This window comes from Manacus vitellinus, unplaced genomic scaffold, assembly GCF_001715985.3.
Source record: "Manacus vitellinus isolate BGI_N305 unplaced genomic scaffold, ASM171598v3 scaffold_22_pilon, whole genome shotgun sequence".
Lineage (NCBI taxonomy): Eukaryota > Metazoa > Chordata > Aves > Passeriformes > Pipridae > Manacus > Manacus vitellinus.
In genome coordinates, this window is record NW_021939632.1 from 13,197,214 (window position 1) to 13,218,287 (window position 21,074).

General features: G+C 40.6%; 3 protein-coding genes across 6 annotated transcripts; 2 read left to right on the forward strand and 1 right to left on the reverse strand.

The window, feature by feature from the left end:
• Positions 1 to 2,021: 2,021 nt before the first annotated feature.
• KLHL23 (kelch like family member 23) lies at positions 2,022 to 8,326 on the forward strand. Its single transcript, XM_018072495.2, has 3 exons — positions 2,022 to 3,234; positions 4,576 to 4,728; positions 5,282 to 8,326. The coding sequence occupies exons 1-3, from the start codon at positions 2,022 to 2,024 to the stop codon at positions 5,590 to 5,592; spliced, it is 1,677 nt and encodes a 558-aa protein (XP_017927984.1). The 3' UTR covers positions 5,593 to 8,326.
• Positions 4,710 to 17,319, forward strand: SSB (small RNA binding exonuclease protection factor La). 4 transcript variants are annotated; one of them, XM_018072497.1, is made up of 13 exons: positions 8,616 to 8,668; positions 9,391 to 9,447; positions 11,612 to 11,686; positions 13,180 to 13,283; positions 13,453 to 13,627; positions 13,777 to 13,884; positions 13,985 to 14,085; positions 14,330 to 14,401; positions 14,486 to 14,528; positions 15,210 to 15,350; positions 15,719 to 15,902; positions 16,062 to 16,193; positions 16,859 to 17,319. In XM_018072497.1, exons 3-13 carry the CDS (start codon positions 11,621 to 11,623, stop codon positions 16,951 to 16,953), a joined length of 1,221 nt encoding a protein of 406 aa, XP_017927986.1. In that variant the 5' UTR covers positions 8,616 to 8,668; positions 9,391 to 9,447; positions 11,612 to 11,620; the 3' UTR covers positions 16,954 to 17,319. The 4 variants fall into 4 exon arrangements, with proteins under 4 accessions (XP_017927989.1, XP_017927986.1, XP_017927987.1 ...); XM_018072500.1 differs by lacking the exons at positions 8,616 to 8,668; positions 9,391 to 9,447 and adding an exon at positions 4,710 to 4,728; XM_018072498.1 differs by lacking the exon at positions 9,391 to 9,447 and having other exon boundaries at positions 8,632 to 8,668.
• On the reverse strand, positions 16,975 to 20,943 carry METTL5 (methyltransferase like 5). The gene is made up of 7 exons (XM_029959851.1): positions 20,796 to 20,943; positions 20,056 to 20,170; positions 19,450 to 19,631; positions 18,984 to 19,066; positions 18,815 to 18,866; positions 18,080 to 18,129; positions 16,975 to 17,084 (listed from the first exon to the last, which is right to left on the reverse strand). The coding sequence occupies exons 1-7, from the start codon at positions 20,902 to 20,904 to the stop codon at positions 17,031 to 17,033; spliced, it is 645 nt and encodes a 214-aa protein (XP_029815711.1). The 5' UTR covers positions 20,905 to 20,943; the 3' UTR covers positions 16,975 to 17,030.
• Positions 20,944 to 21,074: the final 131 nt, after the last annotated feature.

The window sequence follows — 21,074 nt, forward strand, 5'->3', positions numbered from 1 at the left end:
GGTAGAGCTGATGCTATTTGCTAGACAAAGTGCATGTTGGAGACAGAAAAAATTTTTGAATTCCAGTAGGCAGACCATTAAGCTGTTAACCAAGTCTTGTTTGGGTTTTTCCTTCCCCCTCTTAATAAAAGAGAAGAGAGGACTTTTCTGAAGCATCACAATTACCAAATTTTTCCACATTTGGTTATCATGGAGGGGAGATGAGTATCTCCAAAAGGTGAAGGTGGTTTGAGCTGGTAATCCAGCCAAACGAGAAAGGGAGAAGCTCCTTGAAGGGGATGTATGTTCAGTACTAAGTGTTGCTGACCTCCAGACTTGCTGACAGTTTAAATCTACGTGCTGTCTGGGAGGGAGATGGCTTGGGTAAAATGTTATGTAAAGAAATGCATAATGGAAGGCATCTGTGTTTGGGAAACTCTGTATGGTACAGGTCTGCCACCATACACCAGCTACTATGGAGAGTACTTAGTATTGTGTGCTATTAGGATGGCCAAGACTTGGAAGAAGTTCCTGCTTGTCTGTAGGAAGCTGATGAAATGGAAAATGCAAAACCACAGCAAAACAAATCTCTTGACGTGGGGATGCATAAACAGACTTAGGGCTGTACAAGGGAATGCTCCAGAGAAAGAAATGGGGTAATGTAGCTGAGGAATAGTCTCATGGCAGAGACTGTTGCTAATTCCTGGGTTACACTGCAAAACTCCAATTCTCTGGGCTAGCGATGCATCAAGAGGGGTTGAAGAAACAGAAGGTAAAGAAGTGTGAAGGTGTACTTTTTGGTTTTGTGGGGGGTTTTTGTTTGTTTGGATGAGTTTATTTTTGTCTCATGTTACTGTATAAAGGCCAGGAGCAAGTTTGAGTCCTGTTGCATAGTTAGTACAGGAAGAAGGATGGCAGAGAGGTATGTCCACATACATGTTCCTGTCTGGATTTCTTTAGTTTGTGCTTCTGGTGGACATTGTGGAGGAAGAACCACTAGTAATTGAAAGAAAAATATGATGCTTTTTCATCTGTGTAGAGCAGGAGCTCTCCTAATTTCTCCTTTTGAGTATTGCTGGCACAATAACAAATACCCACCTCCTTTTGGTAGGAGAAACCATTGCCAGTCCCTTCAACCCAGCAGAGCCTGGCTGGATCCAAACTCTTCTGCAGATGAGGGAGGACCACAGCTGCTTGAACCCAGAGGATGCTGTGTTTCAAATAAAGGTGTCCATTGCAGAAAACCTTTTGCTAGTGGAGAAGAGAAAGACTTCTTAAATTGTGAACCACATTTTTAGAAGTTGTAAAAGCCAATATAGCCTTCTTCCTGAATTATTTACTTCTAGCTGGAGTCTGTCGGCAAAAATTGTGACTATCCTTTGCACCCTGCCAGGTTCGGGTGTATGGGGAGAGCTCTGGCCGCCTCCTTTCGACTCCTGCTCTCAGTCAATGGGAGAGCCCCTGGTTCTTGCTGCCCTTCCCAGTGTCGCTCCTGGGAGCGAGGGATGCCTCCACCAGAGGCGGCTTCAGGTCGCTGTCAGCGGCAGCCGAGGCCCCTCGCTTTGTTGTGTGGCTGAGTGACACCGAGCTGGTGACGCTCCCCAGGCATCTGCTCCTGTCCCTAATACGGCCGGGCCGTCTGTCACCAGCGCGGACAGCCTTTAACCCCTGCCCCGGGGTGGGAGCGCTCGGGCGGCGGCGGCAGCGCTTCGGGCCGGACCTTTCCCGAGGCGAGCGGGGCGGGAGGGGCCGGGCGGGGCGTCGGGGCCGCGACCTCGCGGAGGGGTGCGGAGGGGTGCGGAGGGGTGCGGAGGGTGGGTGGGGGCGGCCGGGACACCAAAATAGGAGCTGCTGCTGCTGCGGCCCCCGCCGCTCTTGCCGGCAGCTGCTCTTCCAAAGGCCATCCCGGGGCCATCGCGGCTGGGAGCGCCCCTGGCCGCGGCCGCGCTCCGCACGGGCGTAAGCGCCGCGCCGGGCGGGTCGGGCGGGCCGGGCTGCGCTGAGCACCGCGGACAAAGCGGCGCGGAGCTGCGGGCGCGGCGATGGCCGCGGTCGCGCAGGAGGAGTACGCGTACCTATACAAGGACTCCGGGCATCCCGCCGGCTTCCTGGAGGCGTTCCGGGCGTTCTACCTGGACGGGCTGTTCACCGACATCACCCTGCAGTGCGCTTCGGGGGTCATCTTCCACTGCCACAGAGCCGCCCTGGCAGCCTGCAGCAGTTATTTCAAAGCCATGTTCACAGCCGATATGAAAGAGAAATCCAAAAACCAGATCAGTCTTCCCGGGCTCAGCCATGCGGTACTGGAAGCCCTCGTGAATTATGCATACACATCACAGATCCAGATAACAAAGAGAAATGTCCAAAGCCTACTCCAGGCTGCAGACCTGCTCCAGTTCGTGTCAGTAAAGAAAGCCTGTGAGCAGTTTCTGGTGAGGCATTTAGACACTGACAACTGCATAGGGATGCACTCCTTTGCCGAATATCATGATTGCTCGGAACTAGAGAAGGAGTCCAGGAGGATATTGTTATGGCAGTTTGAAGAAGTGTGGAAGCAGGAAGAGTTTCTGGACATTGGCAAGGAGAAGCTCTCTTATATTCTTTCGAGAGAGAATCTCAATGTTCGGAAAGAAGAGGCAGCCATTGAAGCTGTCGTTAACTGGGTTGCACACAATGTGGAAGAAAGAATTGAAGACGTCTATGAACTGCTGAACTGCATCAGAGTAGACTTAGATAACATGTATTTGAAGTCAGCTTTAAGCCTACAAAAAAAATGCCGACTCAATGGCCGTAAGATAAGGTCACTCATATACAAGGCCCTCGACCTCAAACCCAAGAGTCTTTCCAGAAGACCCACAGCAGCCATGTACGTGATTGGAGGATATTATTGGCACCCCTTATCAGAAGTGCATGTTTGGGATCCTTTAACCAACGCGTGGGTCCAGGGAACAGAGATGCCGGATCACACCAGAGAGAGCTATGGGGTCACTAGCTTGGGACCAGACATATATGTGACAGGAGGTTACAGAACGGAGAGCATTGAAGCCCTTGACACCGTGTGGATATATAACAGTGAGAGGGATGAGTGGACAGAAGGCTGCCCCATGCTCGACGCAAGGTATTACCACTGTGCAGTTTCCTTGAGTGGCTGTGTCTACGCGCTGGGGGGGTATCGAAAGGGAGCTCCTGTGCAAGAAGCTGAGTTCTATGATCCTTTAATACAGAAATGGCTTCCTATTGCAAACATGATCAAAGGTAGGTAAACTTTTTTATGGTGTCTGCCTCCAGTGCTGATCCTTTTGTATTTGTCACTTTTAAGTGCCATGGACACATTTAGAGCTTGATCCAAGTTCTAGAGAAGTCAACAGGAATCTCCTGTTAATGTTGGTGGGCTTTGCTTCAGGTCTTCACAAGCCAAAAGACTGCAAACATCTAAACGCTATGCTAGGCTGTGCATGGAACACTAGGGTAGAAAAGCAAGTGGTAGTCTTGTATAGTTTTGCCTTCTTTCAGAGTAAGATTTCTGTCAGAATAGAAAGAAATCAGAAAACCACCTGGGATTAGAGTCGATTCAGTAGATGGTCAAAGAACAACCTCCAATAAAGGGATTGTATTATTTTAATGGAAGGCCAGATTACTGAGATTTTCTGAGCAATCATTTATAAAGGTGTCATCATTTAGAACTTCTTGCATGCAGTTTCCTTCTATTTCTGTGTATCATCTGTTCAGGATCCTTAGTTTAATCATTAGTGTGAGGATAATGAAAAGCACTAATACCTGTTTCTAGCAGCCAAAATAGTGATGTATTAAAAAGATATGAATCATAGCCAAACTAAAGGGTATAATTTTGTTATAAAATTGATAAGCAGTTATCAGTTTCATCATACATTTTTATAAATTAATGCAAATATTTACAATTCATTATAATAATTTAGTGTAAGTTGATGCAACACAGTATTTTACTACTTACATAGAGTTTTTGGAGGTATCTGTAACAGGAAAAAAACCATGTTTCTACAACTTTCTCCACTGTTTGTATATTTTCCTCAAATATTGCTGCTATTCTCTTTTTATTTGCTTCAAAAATAGAAATGTTATGCTAATATTATAAGCAGTTGCATATTCTGTGCAGTTGTTTTGTCCAGTTTTCTGCATGGAACATCTGATGTGCTCAATTCTCCCCTTGTTTTATTTCATTTTGTTGTTCTAGAGACAGATTTAACAGAGGTTCATTCTGGCTCCGTTCTATTTATGTCCTTGTTTATACAATACCATAATTAGTAATACCATGAGAACGACTAAAATTATTAGAAAAGACACTGAACAATCTCAATTCCCATTGTCTTTGTCCTTCCCATATAACTGATTTTTTAACATCTCTTTAACTTAGTGGAATATTGAACCTAATTCCCTACTCCAAAACCAATGTGACAGTGTGATTTTAATTGCTGCCTAAAAATGCTGTGAACTATCATATTATATGCAATATGTATTGGTTACTGCAGTTTTATTTTGTTGTTCTTGACTTACACTGATAAAGTGTCTTGACAAGTCTGTTTTACTCACATTCAGTCTGAACTTTCCTACTGTGTACAGGGGTTGGAAATGCCACTGCCTGTGCCCTGCACGAAGCCATCTACGTAACTGGAGGTCACTATGGGTACAGGGGAAGCTGTACCTACGATAAAATCCAGAGATACCATTCAGGTAGCAATGAGTGGAGTATAGTCACCACAAGTCCACATCCAGGTAAATAATAATTTCTGTAACGAATGTAGAGCTTGATTTGATGACTTGTACCTGGGAGTTCTTCAGCCCAGTTAAGAGTTTTTGGCATATTCCTAATTAAAAAAAAGAAATGTCTGTAGGGCACCAAGGGCCATTTCCAGACTCTGAGAGGGAAAGAGAAGACCTTCTTCAAGCATCTGTTGTATAGAAATTGCTATACAAATACAGAATTAAGGAATGTCCACATTCTATTAAATAATATAACTTTCTATAAAATCTATTCATAGACATTTGGCAAAAATAATTTATATTCATTTTAGAAGGGTTTTCTCCATGTTCTACACCTGGTAACAGTAAGTTTTTTAAGCAATTCTCACTAACTACTGCTGCTCGAGTCTTTATCTTCTGTAATGCCTTCAGCTTTCTTTTACTAAGTGTAGCAGAAACTTGAGGTGTCTCCTAAGCCCAGTGAAGAAACTCAGCTGCTCTCAGTGGTGCCCAGTGTTTGTCATGTAGTTGCACTTTAAGTTAAGGTTATCATGCTGAGTTGTACTGTATTCTTTTCTTTCTGAAGAATACGGATTGTGTTCAATTACATTACAAAACAAGATCTATTTTGTGGGTGGACAGACCACGATCACGGACTGCTATGACCCAGAGCAAAATGAGTGGAAGCAGATGGCTCACATGATGGAGAGAAGGATGGAGTGTGGCACAGTGGTCATGAACGGATGCATCTATGTAACAGGAGGATATTCCTATTCAAAAGGAACGTATCTGCAGAGCATTGAGAAATATGACCCTGAACTGAATAAATGGGAAGCAGTAGGAAGTCTTCCCAGTGCCATGCGGTCACATGGCTGTGTCTGTGTGTATAATGTGTAAACATTTAATTTTCATCTTGCTGTTACAGCAAATGGCAGATGCAGTATTCATAAAGTACTGATTACCTCATGACTGAGTTGTCTGATACAATCTCTTAGCACATATTGTTGAAAATCAGGTATAATTTTTTCTCATTTTGAACAACTCAGAAATATAGACATGGTAACAAGATTTCCATATATTTTTCTGTCCAATCATTTTTCGTCATGAAAGTTCTCAAATGACTCTCTTATAATACTTTATGCAGCTACATAGAAACTACTGTGAAAAAGAGATTTGTTTTTGTGGGAAATCACTGTGGGAAACTATGATCTGGTGCTAAGATGACTAAAGCCAAACTAAATACTTTACATTTCTAAGGGCTACTGGGCTTCAGAGGAAATCTTTGTATTCTGAAGGTAGCTATAGAAATGGATCATTGCCCCAATGGGGAATGAGGGAGGAAATGTCAGGCAGTAGCCTCAGAGCACAAGCCAAAAGTGTGCACTAGTTTTCCAGAAGAGCAGTGCTCTGAAGTACAAGGGCGTTTGAGAAAAGTAGTCTCTGCCATTCTTACACTCACTTTGACATTGCCCATAAGAAATGAAAAAAGACTCTGCAAGGCTTTGCAATGGACTCTTTGGCTGATGCACAGATATTTGTGAGGGTTTTTTTGGTTGGTTGGTTGGTTGGTTTTTTTCAGAGAAAAGCCTTGACTTGGTAACTCTTTTTTAATATCAAATTCAAGATAGGTGTCTGTGTGGAATGGAAGGATGAAATGAGAGAGATTGGAAAGCTGCTAATGTCCCCCTGCGATACAAACTTCTCTATTTTGTTTAATACCATTTGATCTTTGCTAAAAGTGCTGAACTGTGACTTGAGCAAAGGTGACAACTGAAGAAACTTGTCAAAATATGTTATTCATGGAGAGATTGAATGCTAAGTGGTCCACAAGATTGATTTATTTATTATTTCTCTCAAAACATAATACGAGATCTTCAAATTCTGTGTAGAAAGCAGATTTTTGTAAAATGATTTGTAGACAAATGGATCACACTCTGATTGGCGTGATAGCAGTGATTTAAATAAAAAAATGCCTTGGGGAGCAGAGAGGCTTTTTTAGCACAGATCAGTTCCCCAATCCAGCTTATAAAATGACTGCAAAAAGAGCTATTAGACATTGGTGAGAGAGACAGGGGCAACACAGGGCTGCTGAAGGGTGTAGTGGGAACTTCCTGCACCAGCACTGTCACCTAAAATGAAATTTTGATTTTATTGGATTTATCAGATTCAATGAAAGGAACTTCCCAAGCAAGTAAGCCCTGAGTTTATAGTATTTCTTTTTCTTGATTATAAGCATTTTCAACATTTTTTTTGTTCTTTCCCATTTTTATGCTTTTTCTGACTTGCATTTGACTGCTGGTAGCAGGCAGCACTGAACTCTGAGCTTTGATGTGAAGTTCTGTGGTGTGTATATATATAGTTCTTGTTTTGATGTCTTTGTGTGTCACCTAACTGTGTCAGAAGCTCATGTGTGCATGGGTTCAGTGTTTTGCTTCATTACACATCCCACTGGGAGCTATTTAAGGATCCAATGTAATTTGTTTAAAGCGGTGTGGGGAATTGAACTCTAATGCTGTTTGAAATGCGTTGGCCAGGCAGGTGGGCAAAAGAAATAACATGAATTTGTTTCTCCTGGAAATCTTCACAGCTGAGAAATTGTTCAAAGACAGGTAGAGCAGTAAAGGACAACATTGCAAAAGCATGAAGGTGATCTTTGTATTGAACAAAACCACAGTGAACTCAACATATGTAATTTTTCAGTGCAAATTATGTACCCGTGAAGCTTCATGTTTGTTGAAAAACATGAGCATAGAACAGCTGCTTATGGCTGGCCCTGAGGTTCATTCTGGCCCATATCCTGTCACTGACACTCATGGGTTGAGGAAATGATCTAAGAACAAGGTGAGGACTAACAAAACAAAACCACCAGTGTCCACTTGGCCACTGCTTCTAAACTAGATGCTTAGCGTTCCTTTGTGAAAGACAGTACTGTTCCAGGGCAGGAGCACAGGCATTGGAAGCTAGATCTGCTTTGTCCCTGTGGGCACTCTGCAGGTAAGCAATTTGCTGCTTTTTGGCCTCAGTGCTAAGTGGAAAAAAGCCTTTAGTTCTTCCATGCCAGGAGAGCATGTGCTGGTCTGGCACAAACAAAAGTCAATGAGATTACTGCCTAGGACGTCTGATAAATTCTAATTTTTCAGAGACTTTGAATGCATTAGAATAAATGGAGATCAGAAGAAGTTCAGACTCGTGGTTAAATTTCAACTGGCGCCGTTTTTCACAATAATCTACAGTGCTCTTTTAAATTAGCTTATGTCCATAGAATATCCCAAGGTGTGCTGCCATCAGGTCTTGGACACAGGCAGGAATATGAATTCAGCAAGAGGAATAGGGATTCTGCCTTCTGGTCAGCGACCTACAGCAGGTGGGAAGCTCAGAACAGGGAATCTTTTAGCCATCTGTATGGTATGTTTTTAATAATAGTTGAATGTAAACACTGAATTATTGTGCTATCAGACCTGTATTTCGTTAGACAGTTTTATTGTTTTACTTTTAAACTAGAAAATTAACTAATACAGAAATCAAATAACTTGTAAAGGCCGTGTTTGTAGCACCATAGATGTCCACAGTACATCCTCAGTACTTCAGTGAATGTTTGCAGTATTTAATAAATGTAAATATACTACCACTGTACAAATACAAGCTTTTAAGTTACTTTTTCTGTTCAGTGCTCAAAACCAGGCCCCCGGCGCGCCCGGAGGGGTGGCCGCGGAGGGCGCTGAGGGCTGTTCCCGCGGCCCTGCATTGCCCGGCCCTGCCCGCGCCGCCTCCCCACACGATCGGCACCCCCGGCGGGAAGGGCCGCGCGGGAGTGGGCGGGGCCGGCGCGGGGCCGGAGCACGAGCAGCGCCTCCCCCGCCCGGAAGTGGGCGCACGCGCGGGGCGGGCGGGGCCGCGGGGCTGCTGGGGCCGCGGCGCCGACTCGCGGTCTCTGGAGCGCGGAGCGGGGACCGGAGCGCGGCCGGACGTGCAGGTTCGTGCGGGGCCTCGGCCCCCCCAGCCCGGCCCCGCTGAGGAAGCGATGGGCCGGGCCGTGCCGGGGCAGGGCTGGCGGCGGGCCTTGGGCGGCCGGGCCGGGCGGGAGGGCAGGGCGGTTCCCGGCGTGGGGAGCACGTGCCGCCTGTTCCGGCGGAGTTGCGGGAGCGGGCCTGGCGTGCCGGCGGGGCGGGGAAGCCGCCCGGGCCCTCCCCGCCGGCAGCGCTACCCGAAGCGCTGCGGGGCTGGGGCGCTGCCAGTGAGGCGGCGCCGGCGGCCCGCACTCCCGCCGCGGGGCCCGGCCCGGGCCGAGGGACGCGCTCCCGCTGCTGCCGGGCCTGGGTGTCGGAAGGGGGGGCGTAGGCGCTGCGGGCGTGTGAAAGTGTCATCAAGCAAACTGATGGTCTCCTGGCACAGGTTAGGGGGCCATATTTCAATTACTTAATTACTTCTTATAAGAAACTTCTTATAAGAAACTTCTAATTCTGCTCAAAAAAAAACCCCAAAAAACAAACCACAAGCCATAGTATCGTCTGTGAAAACGTGTGGTAGCAGTTAACCCATACCTTAAATAAAAAACTATATTTTGAGGCAAGAATCCTGTCAGAAGGCTCCGACCTCTGACACAGGGGTTCCTGAACAGGTATGGTATGAGTAACAGTTCCATGTTACTTTATTGGGGAAACTTTCTTATTTAAAAAAGGCTTTTCACTGTTACAGTAATGGTAGAACCAGCCTGCAACTAAGCTTTGTCCAGACCTTGACACTAAATGGCTGGTAAGATGAAAATCCACTTGAGAGTTCTAGTAGGATACTCTGGCTAATACAGTGTGGGATCTAACTTCTTGTTAAAGGGCCTGACTGTCTTTTTTTGCTTGTAATTTAAATCTAATGACTACTTGCATTACTTTGTTTTCATTTTGTGTGGTACTGATGCAAACTGTTGGCACACAGAAGGAACAAGTTAGTGTGGTCTGCTAAGAAAGCCCTTACAATAAAATGTTGTAGGATTTTGCATGCAGTTCAGGCTGTGATTGCTGTTCAGTGCAGTTTATTATCAGTCTTAACTGCTGCAAAGCACCTGAAAACTATTGATCTGGAGGTTGTCTTGTGCCAAACGACTGAGCTAAAGAGTCTGAAGTGAGCATGTGCAGACAAGACTAGAATTTCTCTTAAATTAGGCTGCTTCTGCTTTTGTTCTAAATAGGTTAGAGCTTAATCACTGTCTGAACTGAATTCCATGCATGGCAAGCTTGAGTCTTTCTTAGTTTTGCCTACAGTTTGTTGTTACTCACAGCTGCAGGGATGCTTTTTAGAAAAACTTCTCCAGGTGTAAGACTTAATCTAAAGGACCTGTGTCAGGTCTTGTGTTGTTTTACACTTTTTGGTATTGACCTTGAAAATACTGCTAAGGAAGTAGGCTTTGGGGTTTTTTCTCTTTTTAGCACTGGAGCTGAGCCTTATGTGAAAATGCTGGTTCTGGGCATTTTGGTACCTGAGCTGAGGCAGGCTGGGATAGTGGTCAATTAGTTGATCTCTTGGAGAAAGCTGTGACTGCTCCATAGGCTGCCATTAAATTGCACCAAATTGGGTATAATGTGAAAAAGAACACTGGTTTCTCTTACAAGTTGGGTGTAGGGGACAACAGCACAGGGGAATGTTAGACAGTACCAGCACCCGAACGTGGTGGTGAACTGTCAGTCTCCTGTAGTCAGGGTGGCTCATGTGAGACATCTCTGAAGTAACTGCATTTGTCAGCTTGGGTACTCTGGCCTGGGATTTGTAAAGTGCTTCACAGACAAATGGATCACATGCTGAACATCGCTGTCAACTAACACTTGCTGAAATCAGGCTTTAAAGAGCATTAAGAGTGTTAGGTACAGGTGGAAGCACAATAGTAGAGACTGGGGTGCATATTTTAAGTCTGTAAGTGCCAAAGAAGTACAAGTAAGTCCAAGGATGCAACGCAGTTTCCAGATCAGGAAGATGAGGAAATGGAAACACTGCAGAATGCAGTAGGGTGAACAGTGACTGAGGAATTAAACTACTAGAATAAGAAGATGGGGTGCCAGGCGGGTGTTCAGATGAAGAACATAATTCCCCATGACAGGGGCGTCTTCACGTTTTATATCCTTATCTTAAGAGCAACTAGACAGACATTTTTGGATCCCAGTTAATTTTCTGGTCAGTAGCTGCTTTCTTAGTGACTGCAGCTGATGTACTGGGATTATATCCTTGCTGCCAGTTAAGTGAAGAAGTTGCTTCCAAGGTAAAACATCTTATCTGTTATCAAAGATACTTGATTCAGTATTCAAGCAAAACTCCACTGAAGACAGATTTTTAAAGGAAAGAACTAGAGATTTTTAGGATGTATTAATAAATGCAGATATTTTTATTCTTTCCTCCAGTAAGTTCCGTCAACTTTCAAAGATTAGACAAGAGACAAACTTCAGAAATATTTGTCATTATACCTATGTAGGAATTAAACAGTTTTTGTTACTGATGTTTTGCCTAGTGGTGAGAGGTTGGATTTGACTTAAAGAACAAATGTTTTTGGCTCTCAGCTTTGTTGCTGCTCTTAGGCACAAACTGAGGATCTGTGCCTAGAAAAAGGTAAATAAATAAAGCTGTGAAGTGCCAGCTTTTTTTAAAATTTATCTTGAATACAGAATGCCAAATGGTGCCTTAACAACCAAAGTATTTTACTTGTGGGTTTTTTCCCCACTTGTTTCATAGTTTGCCCTTGGGGTTTGCAGTGATGTTTATAGTTGCTTCACAGGCATAAATGTATGGCTAAAGAACTTGACTGTTACTGTGTTTAGATGAGGCTGCAGTGAAATGCAATGCTCTATAATATAGAATATAAGGAATATACAGGAATATAAGTCTGTAGAAAGTACTATTCAGTAAGTGCTTTTGCTCTGTATTCTCTTCAACACAGCTGGTGAAAATGGCTGAAAATGGAAACGGTGAAAACATGTCTATCTTGGAAAGCAAAATCTGTCAGCAAATTGAGGTAAGTTCAATTTATAGTTTGGGATCTGGACTGAGGTGTGGTTTTGGAGGCATTAATTGGCAGGGACTTGGCTAATGGGAAGTTGACTTTATGGTGAGTTAGACTCGAATCTTCAGCTCTATAAAAAAATGTCTGTCACAGGTCTATGACAGGTATTTAATACTTTAAGGTAGTTGTAATAGTAGTTTAAATTGTAAGTTATACTTGTCTACAGTTGCTTGTAAGACCACACTTGCTAGCATTTTAGTTGTTATAGCAAGTGAATGTATCATTAAACAATTTATAACCACATTGCTGGGGTTATTCTATCTATGCAAATAGGAGAAGGTTGAATTTTAATTCTATATGCCTTAATTTTTTGGGGGGTAAAATCCTCCTACTCAAGAATCTGTGCCAGTCAAAATATTCACACATTGCATAACTTGCTATTGTGATTTACTGCTTTGTAATTTATTGCTAAAAATTACAACTAAACTTACATGCCTGCTTTGGATTAACTATTTCTCTCTCTAGAGGCTTGGAGGGTTACCCTCCAACAAAAAAACTGAGGCCATCACTTAACATCTAGAACAAAACTGTTTTTCTGAAGGATAAAAGTATAGCTGCACATGAATGCCCAATCCCCTATGAAGCCATTATTTATACATAACAAACAAAACACAGAGACTGAGAAAAGGTAGTTGACAAAACTAGACTTCTAGTAATGTGAATTTGAGGTACACTAGAGGGAGAGGTATTGTTATAAAGCCTGCACTGACGTTTTAAGGCACTATGATATTGGTGGAAACATTTCAACTTATCCTACGGCTTCAAGTATTTGACACTAGTTAGATGACTGCTAGATGGCAGAAGAATCTGATTAGCCTGTCTGCCTTGAACTGAATTGTCTTCCCATGCTGGACAAGATCAAAATAAGGACACAGTAACTAAATAAAATTAAAAATAAAGATTAAATTTAAAATAACAATTTTTTAATCTTTTGGTGTTTTGTTGAATGAGACCTAGAAAGTCCAGTTTATGTATATGATTTTTCAGTGTGAAAATACCATATTCTTGCTTGTACATTCCTTCATTAAGGAGTAAAACCTGAATCTGTTGGTGACAAATTTGACTTTTGACTCTGCAGAGCCTGATCTGGGTGATAGATGCTTATGATGTTAACAGAATAAGCTTCATTCCTTTCCTAAACAAAACTGCAGTCTACCTTTGCCCCATTAGTCTCATTGGATGAAGCACTGGTTTGCTGTGGCTTTTGTTTCTGTGGGGAGATTGTGTGTTTGTTTGTTTTTACAGCTTCCATCTTGCAGCTAACTTTTGGCAAAGTATCACATTAAAGCAGGAAGTAATAATTTCAGAATTCTTAATTATTCAGAGTAATTACTTTTGGTATGTCTCAATCGACTGCAGTAAGCAGTCAGATGAAAATGAGCTTTTAAGGCTGAATATTTCAGGACAAATCTCTTTTTCCTCTTCCTCTCCCTTCTTTTCTGCAGTACTATTTTGGCAATCACAATCTACCAAGAGACAAGTTCCTAAAAGAACAGATCAAACTAGATGATGGCTGGGTACCTTTAGAAGTAATGATCAAATTCAACAGGTAAAACAAAGTACAATTAATGTGGATAGAAAAGTAACTTTTAGCTACTTATCTCTGTTTGTAGCCAAGTGTTCCTGGTGTTGTTTTAACACTGTTTTAACACTGTTTTAACATCTGGCTTCAGCTTTGCCTGTGTATTTGTAATAACCTGTGTTTGCTTACTCAATAGGTTAAGTCGCCTTTCAAAAGATTTTAGTGTTATTGTAGAAGCACTAAGAAAATCCAAGACTGGTTTAATGGAAATAAATGAAGACAAAACTAAAATCAGAAGATCTCCAAATAAACCCCTTCCTGAATTAAATGACCAGTATAAGGCTGCAATTAAAAACAGATCTGTATATGTTGTAAGTAAATTTCTTCCTTTACTCTGTGCTGTTCTGCATGACTTTGACTGAAAGCCATCTGAGTAAAGCTTGAATTAACTCATACCAAATAGGTTGTAATTTCTGAGTCAGTTTGTGGAATATAATTGAAGCTCATTGCTATCTTGCAGAAAGGCTTTCCACTAGATGCTACTCTTGATGATATCAAAGAATGGCTTGAAGATAAAGGTCCAGTTGAAAACATTCAGATGAGGAGAACATTGCAGAGAACATTTAAGGTAACTCTTGCAATGAACATTTAGACCTGGGGCAGGGATCCTCCCTGGACAGCATTCTGTTCAATTACTCTAACATTCAATGTCTCTTGCAATTTAACAGGGCTCAATATTTGCAGTTTTTGATAGTGTTGAATCTGCTAAGAAGTTCACAGAGATACCAAATCAAAAGTACAAAGACACAGAGCTGATAGTACTTTTCAAGTAAGTCCTCTTAACTGATATATGAACTAATAATGGTAAAGGGTAGATTTAGGCAAGAGCCTGGCTTGACCTGAGAAGTGTAAGTTTCTAAACTGTTGTACAGGTATTGATAGCTGTACCTGTTGGAGACTAGCACCTCAACTCGGAAAAATCATTTCAACGGTTTCTTGTCTACTGCTGTCTTATAAAGTAATTATAACAGAATACCTTAAATTATATTAACTTAGCTTATATTCAATTGAAGGGAGGAGTACTGTACAAAGAAGAATGAAGAAAGGAAACAAAACAAAGTAGAAGCAAAAGCAAGAGCTAAGCAGTAAGTCATTATCAACTGAAGTGCCTGATTTTGCTTGCCTGACCACACCTGAACTGACTCATAACTAATTTAACTTTTCTGCAGGGAAAAAGAAGAGAAACAGAAACAAGCAGCAGATGCTGAAATGGTATGGGTTTCTTTTCTTAAATCTCTATACCTGGAAACTATGCAATGCTTGCTTTTGTATGTATTTTCAATCCATGCACAACATGGTCCTGTATCTACGTTTTGTAAAGCTAACATGGGATATTCTTTCTGAAATTCTATAACATAGAGCACTTTCTAGAAAATCACTTCAGCTTTTCCAACTAACCTACAGTAAGACTGTTTTGTCATGATGTTTGATCTTATTTTCAATAGATTTATTTTGTTTGAAGGCTCATGTCCTAAATTTAAATTATTAGGCTTGTTTACTGGTTCAGATGTGATCCTGAAAGCACCGTTGAGATGATTGTTCTCTTGTAGTATTTAAAGGATTAATTAAGAATTTAATCAGTATTATATTTTTTCTACCCAAGGTATCAGCCTTCAGAAAACTGTTTTGTAGAATTTAAAGAGTGTAACTCTCTTATGGAAAAGAAGTCCTAAGTTCCACATAAGTGTATCCTAGTAAGCAAAGAAAATTCAAAAAAGGAGGGGGGACACACTGTGCAAGACTTGGACATCAGTATAACTAAGTTATATAGCAAAAATGCTAGAGTTACTGTAACTTCAGTTGCTTATTTATCATCATATTTAATAGTCTTAGGATTGAGAGTTCAAGCTTGACTCTTCAATGAAAATGTAGGATCTTTTTTATTTCATTTAGAAGTCACTGGAAGAAAAGACAGGATGTCTTCTGAAGTTTTCTGGTGATCTAGATGACCAAACATGCAGAGAAGACCTCCATGCTGTATTTTCTGGTCATGGAGAAATCAAGTGGATACACTTTGTCAGAGGTGCAAAGGAGGTCAGTAGACTCTTAGACAAGGACTTAAGATCTCGGTCTTGAACTTCAAAGATGAATGATTAAATGTTTGTTTTCTTATGTAATCAAGTAAACTATTGTCTTGTGAAATTTCAGAATATTTACAGAATTAAATTATTTCCTTGAATTCTTTCAAAAGAACAGATAAAGTTTCCAGCCTTGTTAGTTGATAAGGCCAAACTGAGAATGTTTGTTAGGACAGCCTAAGGGCTTTGGTTTAGTCTAGACATGTTTTATGTCATGCAAGAGTAATGAATTTGCTGAGGTACTTAACAGGGTATGTTGTTCATCATTCTAGCTGAATGTTTTTGCAGTAAGACTCAAATGCAGATGCCACTCTTCTTTTTAAGGGAATTATCCTGTTTAAAGATATTGCCAAAGATGCTCTGGAAAAAGCCAAAACAGCACATAACGGAAACCTACAGCTTCGGAACAAGGATGTTGCATGGGAAGTGCTAGAAGGAGATGCAGAGAAAGAAGCTCTGAAAAAAATATTGGAAGATCAGCAAGAATTATTGAAACAGAAAACAAAAGGTCCTCCCTTCTTTTATGAATTTAAGCCTGTATAATGTCCTAGAATTGGCACTCCAAGTAGTGAATATATACTACAGACTGACTTAACTGTAAAGTATTCCTTTGAGCTTGCCCATTAAAAGAAAATAATACAAAGTTCCTGATCTTGTATCTCCACAGGGCGCAAAATTAAAGGAAAAGGAAGAGGAGGAAAAATACCTCAGGGTGCACAAAAAGGAAAAGTACAGTTTCAGGGCAAGAAAATTAAGTTTGATAATGAAGAAGAAGGTGGTGAAGATGATACTAAAACAGGTATGTCATTCTGTGCACTGGATGCAGCTTCTTTAGTACATAGAGCTACTTTCTAGAGAAGTACTCATGTTTCTTACAAGTGTTTCAGATTTGTCTCTGCACTGTAGTATTTCTGCCCTCGTGTCAGTATCAGTGCAGTAACTTTAAGAGTCTTGTGCTTGATTCCTTCCAGAACTGTCCAAAAAGCATACTTAGATAATTACTAGATAGGTAAGGCTTTACTGCAGGGCTGTACAAAGCATTCTGCATTGAAAGGTGGTGGTTATCAGCTACTTTACACAACTGTACAGACCCAGTCTCTTGAGTGGTGGGGTTTTTTTTCCCTTGAGGATATGAGAAGACTAATAGTTCTGCCTGCCAGTATTTAGCTTGGAGAAGATCAAGAGCTAAGCTTCTGTTCATTGTATATGGCACCTGCTTAACTGAAATCCAGTGAAACCTCCTGGTAGATTGTATTCCTTTATTTTCTTACCTGCCTTCCTGCTATTCCTGGGATTTTAGAACATCTAAAAGCTTTAAGTCACAGTAATGAGTAAACCCTCTAATGTAGAAGTGGCTGTAGATAACTAGGACTCATCCTTGAACTTACATGGTAGGGTTTGTTTTTTTCAGACTTGAGGTAATGCTTTCCTTTACCCTAAATGACCACATATTCAATCTTGCAGAACCAACAAGTCCCAAGAAGAGACCACTAGAGGAAACGGAAAAAGAAGAACCTGCACCAAAACAACTGAAAACAGAAAATGGAGGTGGCAATTAGTAATACTAAAATAAATAAAAATTTTAAAAAATTAGCGGTTTTATTGTTCCATTTTCAATAGGTTTTAAAGACATGCCTCAGTTCAGGAGTTTCTTGGCAGAAAATCTAATGAAATCCACTTCAACGTCAACCTACAAGTAGAGAAAAGCTTCATTTTGTTGGGTTACAGCTTTCTTTTGTTTAAGAAGCATGCTTACTCCTAACATGCAATCCTGGAAAACTTTTATATTTATAGTTTTGTTTATACTGTCAGATCCTCTCGATTTTTCTGGCATTTCATTCAAATGTAAAAGGTTTTGGACTTTGTAATCTTGTGTTTATGTTAAACAGCAGCTGGCAATAAATTCAGAACTTAAAACTGCTTACTACTAAAGTCTGGTTAATGTAGTATAACACTGTAACTCTCAAGTAGCAAAGATAAAGGACAGACTTCACTATTTTAAGTTCAAGTCACCAAGAGCATAGGTACAGCTGAATAAAGCTTCTAGTCTTTACTACTCAGCATACCTAACAGTCTTCAAATATTGCTCAGTCTCCTCTCTACTTCCTCTGTGGTAATGGAGGGGATACACATCTTCCAGGCCAGCATTCAGTATCCAGGAACGTGCCTCTGGGCTTAAGGCTTAACCTTCCATACTTGAGTGTCCTGACTAGATTTTTAATTGTTGGATGAAGTCCACTGCTTCCTTCTGCTGCCCCCAGGATAGCTGAGCGATTTCACTGGCTGTAGCTATTTGCAATACTGGCTCTAGAGAGCACAGAACACTGAAACAATGCTACAGCTGTACAGTTCTGGCCTTCAGCATTTAGTTCAGTCTAATTACTGGTTGCAGATAGGATCAAGCAAATGGCTATTAGGAGTGAACCAAGGAGGCTACCCTTAGCTTATCACCTCTAGTTGCAGTGTTGGCTTTAATCTTTGTGTATAGCTTTGACTGGCATTATAACGATGCCTTTCATTGTTCAGCTACAAAATGTAATAACAGTAATGGAACCTGATGCTCTCAGAGTGAAGTCTCAACTGCTGTGAGCATTTCTCATCCAGTACATATGGCCCTAACACTTGAATTTTCATAAGGAGAATTTATTTACCGCAGCATTTGCTCATGTTAGGTTTTATACTTACTGATTTCTTCTTATGGAACTTGTATGATGCTGGTAGGTCAAATCTAAGTTCTGTGAACAGTACAAAGAATACTTGTTAGACTAGTATGATTATTGGTCACTTAAACCCTACATCCATATACTTCTGTTTCCAATGCCCACCTCTGTTGTGGCCTGTTGTGATCAGTTTGGATATCTGGACCAGATGATGACTGAACATTTAAGCTGTCCAGATCAGGCAGCTAAAGTGGATGGCTGAAATGCAGTTGTGTAGTTGTACTTCTGCAACTTCATGTCTTAAGTTCCATGACTGCGTAAAGCCTCCAGCTAGTGGTATTTAAGAATAAGGAAGATATTTACACAACTGCCAAAAATATTTAGGTGACTAAGGACAGGATGCTTTTTTGTGTGAGAACTGACCTGTGCTTTGCTTTTGTTTTTTGGCAACTGTCTCCTTTTGAAGCAGGAAGGGAGGTAACCTATCCCAAAGACAAAATCTAGTCCAGGAAGAAGCCTATTTCTGCACAGAGTATGTATTCCTCAAAGCTTTATTAAGTGCCTGCTTGTATTCTACCCAGGTAGCAAGATACGAAAAAACAAAAAGTCTGCTTAAAAAAAAAAAAGACCTGTGTCATTTCAGTGTTAAATCACAAGTAAATTTACCTCAGGCTGTTATGACTGGCTAGTAGTGTTATAGGTATTTCCCACAAACAAAAGGTTGGGGTGTTTTTTTCCGCTAACAACAAACTAATATTACCTGCTATGACTTCCATCTTCACTTCCCATTCATCTGCTTTCTTTTGAATGTGCTGGAATATTAAATAGATATAGGTAAATTTGAAGCTACAGACATCATCATTAAATGCCAGCTATCTTGTTGTCTTCTTCTCTGGTTAATGCTTGCCGTACTAAAATGAAGGACTTACCTGCCGTGTTGAAGTTTTGTGAAGGGAATATACAGCTGTTTTTGCCATTTGCAGAGCAGTTTTCAGAAAAATCATATCAATTCCTAAAAGAATGATGGAATTATTAGTGCTGTTAAATGGAAGCTTAAATATTTGCTTCATTTTTTTCTGGAATAATATCTATTTGAGAAACAGCACTGAATACATTAGGGTACAGAAAGAATTTCTAAATCTTTCCCAATTGCTTTTGATAAAAATGCTAGGGATATGAAATAGCTAGTATTGTTTATTTCAAATCCAGTGATTTGAAATGTTGAATGTAGCTACAATGTTGAAATTGTTAATCTGTACTTAGGAAGCTGATTCCTGATCAACAAAATGCTAGGTAACTAGAATAGCTAGCTAACAAAGGGAGATGTTTCATTAAAAGCATTTCCCTTGCTATTTTGTTTGTAATAATTTCTAACTGATTCTCAGAATTACCAACCTTTATTATGCTTGGTACCAAACGGAGGGTTCATAATAACTGTGTCAAAAGCATCTGCCATGCTACCAGATAAAGAACAGATGTCACACTGAACCATGTTGACGTTCGTGAGCTCAAAGTCCTCAATATTGCTATTAAATATTTCCAGTGCATCTGCATCTATGTCAAATCCCACACAGAATCTATTAAAAAAAAAGTGTCACATATTAGTCTCCTACAAATTAAAGCTTTGAAAGGGATTCTTGTACACAACTTGTTTTATCTAGGAAATGTAACAAGCATACATTATAAATTCAGTGCTGATAAAAATTCAAATAGTTCTGTTGCCATTTCTCAAATATAACTCTAATTTTGTTAAGGAAGTTTCATGGGTTTATTTAGTGCTTCAAGGGAAAGCAAATATTAAGTATTCAGAATTCATGACAACTGTCCACTGCTTTCACAGTAGGAATGGTTATTGACACTCAGAACTTATTTAATAGCCTGATTATGCACCAGATTATATACTTAAAATGAGTGTAGTTCAGCATTGCTATGTTTTAATCTTACTTTCTACTGTTCTATGCCAGAAAAAAACATAACCAGAACATAGCATTAAATACTTACCCTGCTCCTAACATTGCACTTCCAATGCTGAGCATGCCACAACCACATCCTAAATCTGCAATTGTTTTGTTTTCAATATCATCAAAAGTATTGTGAATTGTATAAAGCATACATGCTGGGGAAAAAATCCAAACAACAAAGATCAATAATATCAAATATACACCTGTTTAATCAAGGAAAGCTACACCTGCCTTCAGAAAACACTTAACTAAAGGTTTCTTGTAATGCAAAATTAAGCTGATATTCTCACTGCCTGTAATTCTCTTTTTCATTTATATGTGAAGAGTCAAAAACATTCTGATGAGTTGTAGAACTCTGGGTCTTTGCTGGAGAGATTACACATAGAGCTTTGAGTACTGTTTGTGGAAAAAGTATGCCTCTATATTTGTTTGAGAAAAAACAATAGAAGGATGTAAAATATTGAAAAAATCACAATTAAGGTATGAAGGAGTGTCTCTATATACACTTTTATTGGTTTTATGTGTCATGAAATAAGTCCAAGTCAGCTTTCGCAATTACAGATTAAGATGCTTCTATCACATTATCTTTTAAATCAGTTTATTTGATTTTTGGCTTGTACACCAATATACTTCTAAATAATTACATTCCTGTTGGATACAATTTCTTAACTACTTTTAATGTAAGGTCTTCAAAGGAGATAATGCAGTAGAAAAAACCTTTTTAATTAAAAGTGCTGATGAACTAGCAAAAGAGACAACAGTGCTGTGGGTCACCTCTACCTGCGATATGAGGTCTTGTTGGATACTGTTCAAGGAGTAGTTTTGGACTGTCAAAAGTATCGACTTCTTGAAGACAGCTTTCCAGTTCTTTCAGCTTTAATTTCTTCATGTTTATGGTTTAGCTAGAGGAAATAGCGTATAATCAGTTACAATAATATAAATAAACTACATATTATCTTACATTATTTTATACTTAATATCCCCCAGTATTCCGCAGCATCTCCCGGTTGTTTCCATGAAGCTGTTCCCGGGATGCAGCTGGCGGCGCACCGATGACGG

Coding starts and splice junctions, on each gene's coding strand:
- SSB (XM_018072500.1), top strand. CDS start 11,621: ATGGCTGAAAATGGAAACGGTGAAAACATGTCTATCTTGGAAAGCAAA. Junction 15,351..15,718: donor TTGTCAGAGGTGCAAAGGAG/GTCAGTAGACTC, acceptor CTTCTTTTTAAG/GGAATTATCCTGTTTAAAGA. Junction 15,903..16,061: donor ATTGAAACAGAAAACAAAAG/GTCCTCCCTTCT, acceptor GTATCTCCACAG/GGCGCAAAATTAAAGGAAAA.
- METTL5 (XM_029959851.1), bottom strand. CDS start 20,904: ATGAAGAAATTAAAGCTGAAAGAACTGGAAAGCTGTCTTCAAGAAGTC. Junction 18,867..18,983: donor ACAAAACTTCAACACGGCAG/GTAAGTCCTTCA, acceptor TTAATATTCCAG/CACATTCAAAAGAAAGCAGA. Junction 17,085..18,079: donor AGTTCCATAAGAAGAAATCA/GTAAGTATAAAA, acceptor CTCTACTTGTAG/GTTGACGTTGAAGTGGATTT.
- KLHL23 (XM_018072495.2), top strand. CDS start 2,022: ATGGCCGCGGTCGCGCAGGAGGAGTACGCGTACCTATACAAGGACTCC. Junction 3,235..4,575: donor TATTGCAAACATGATCAAAG/GTAGGTAAACTT, acceptor TACTGTGTACAG/GGGTTGGAAATGCCACTGCC. Junction 4,729..5,281: donor CACCACAAGTCCACATCCAG/GTAAATAATAAT, acceptor TTCTTTCTGAAG/AATACGGATTGTGTTCAATT.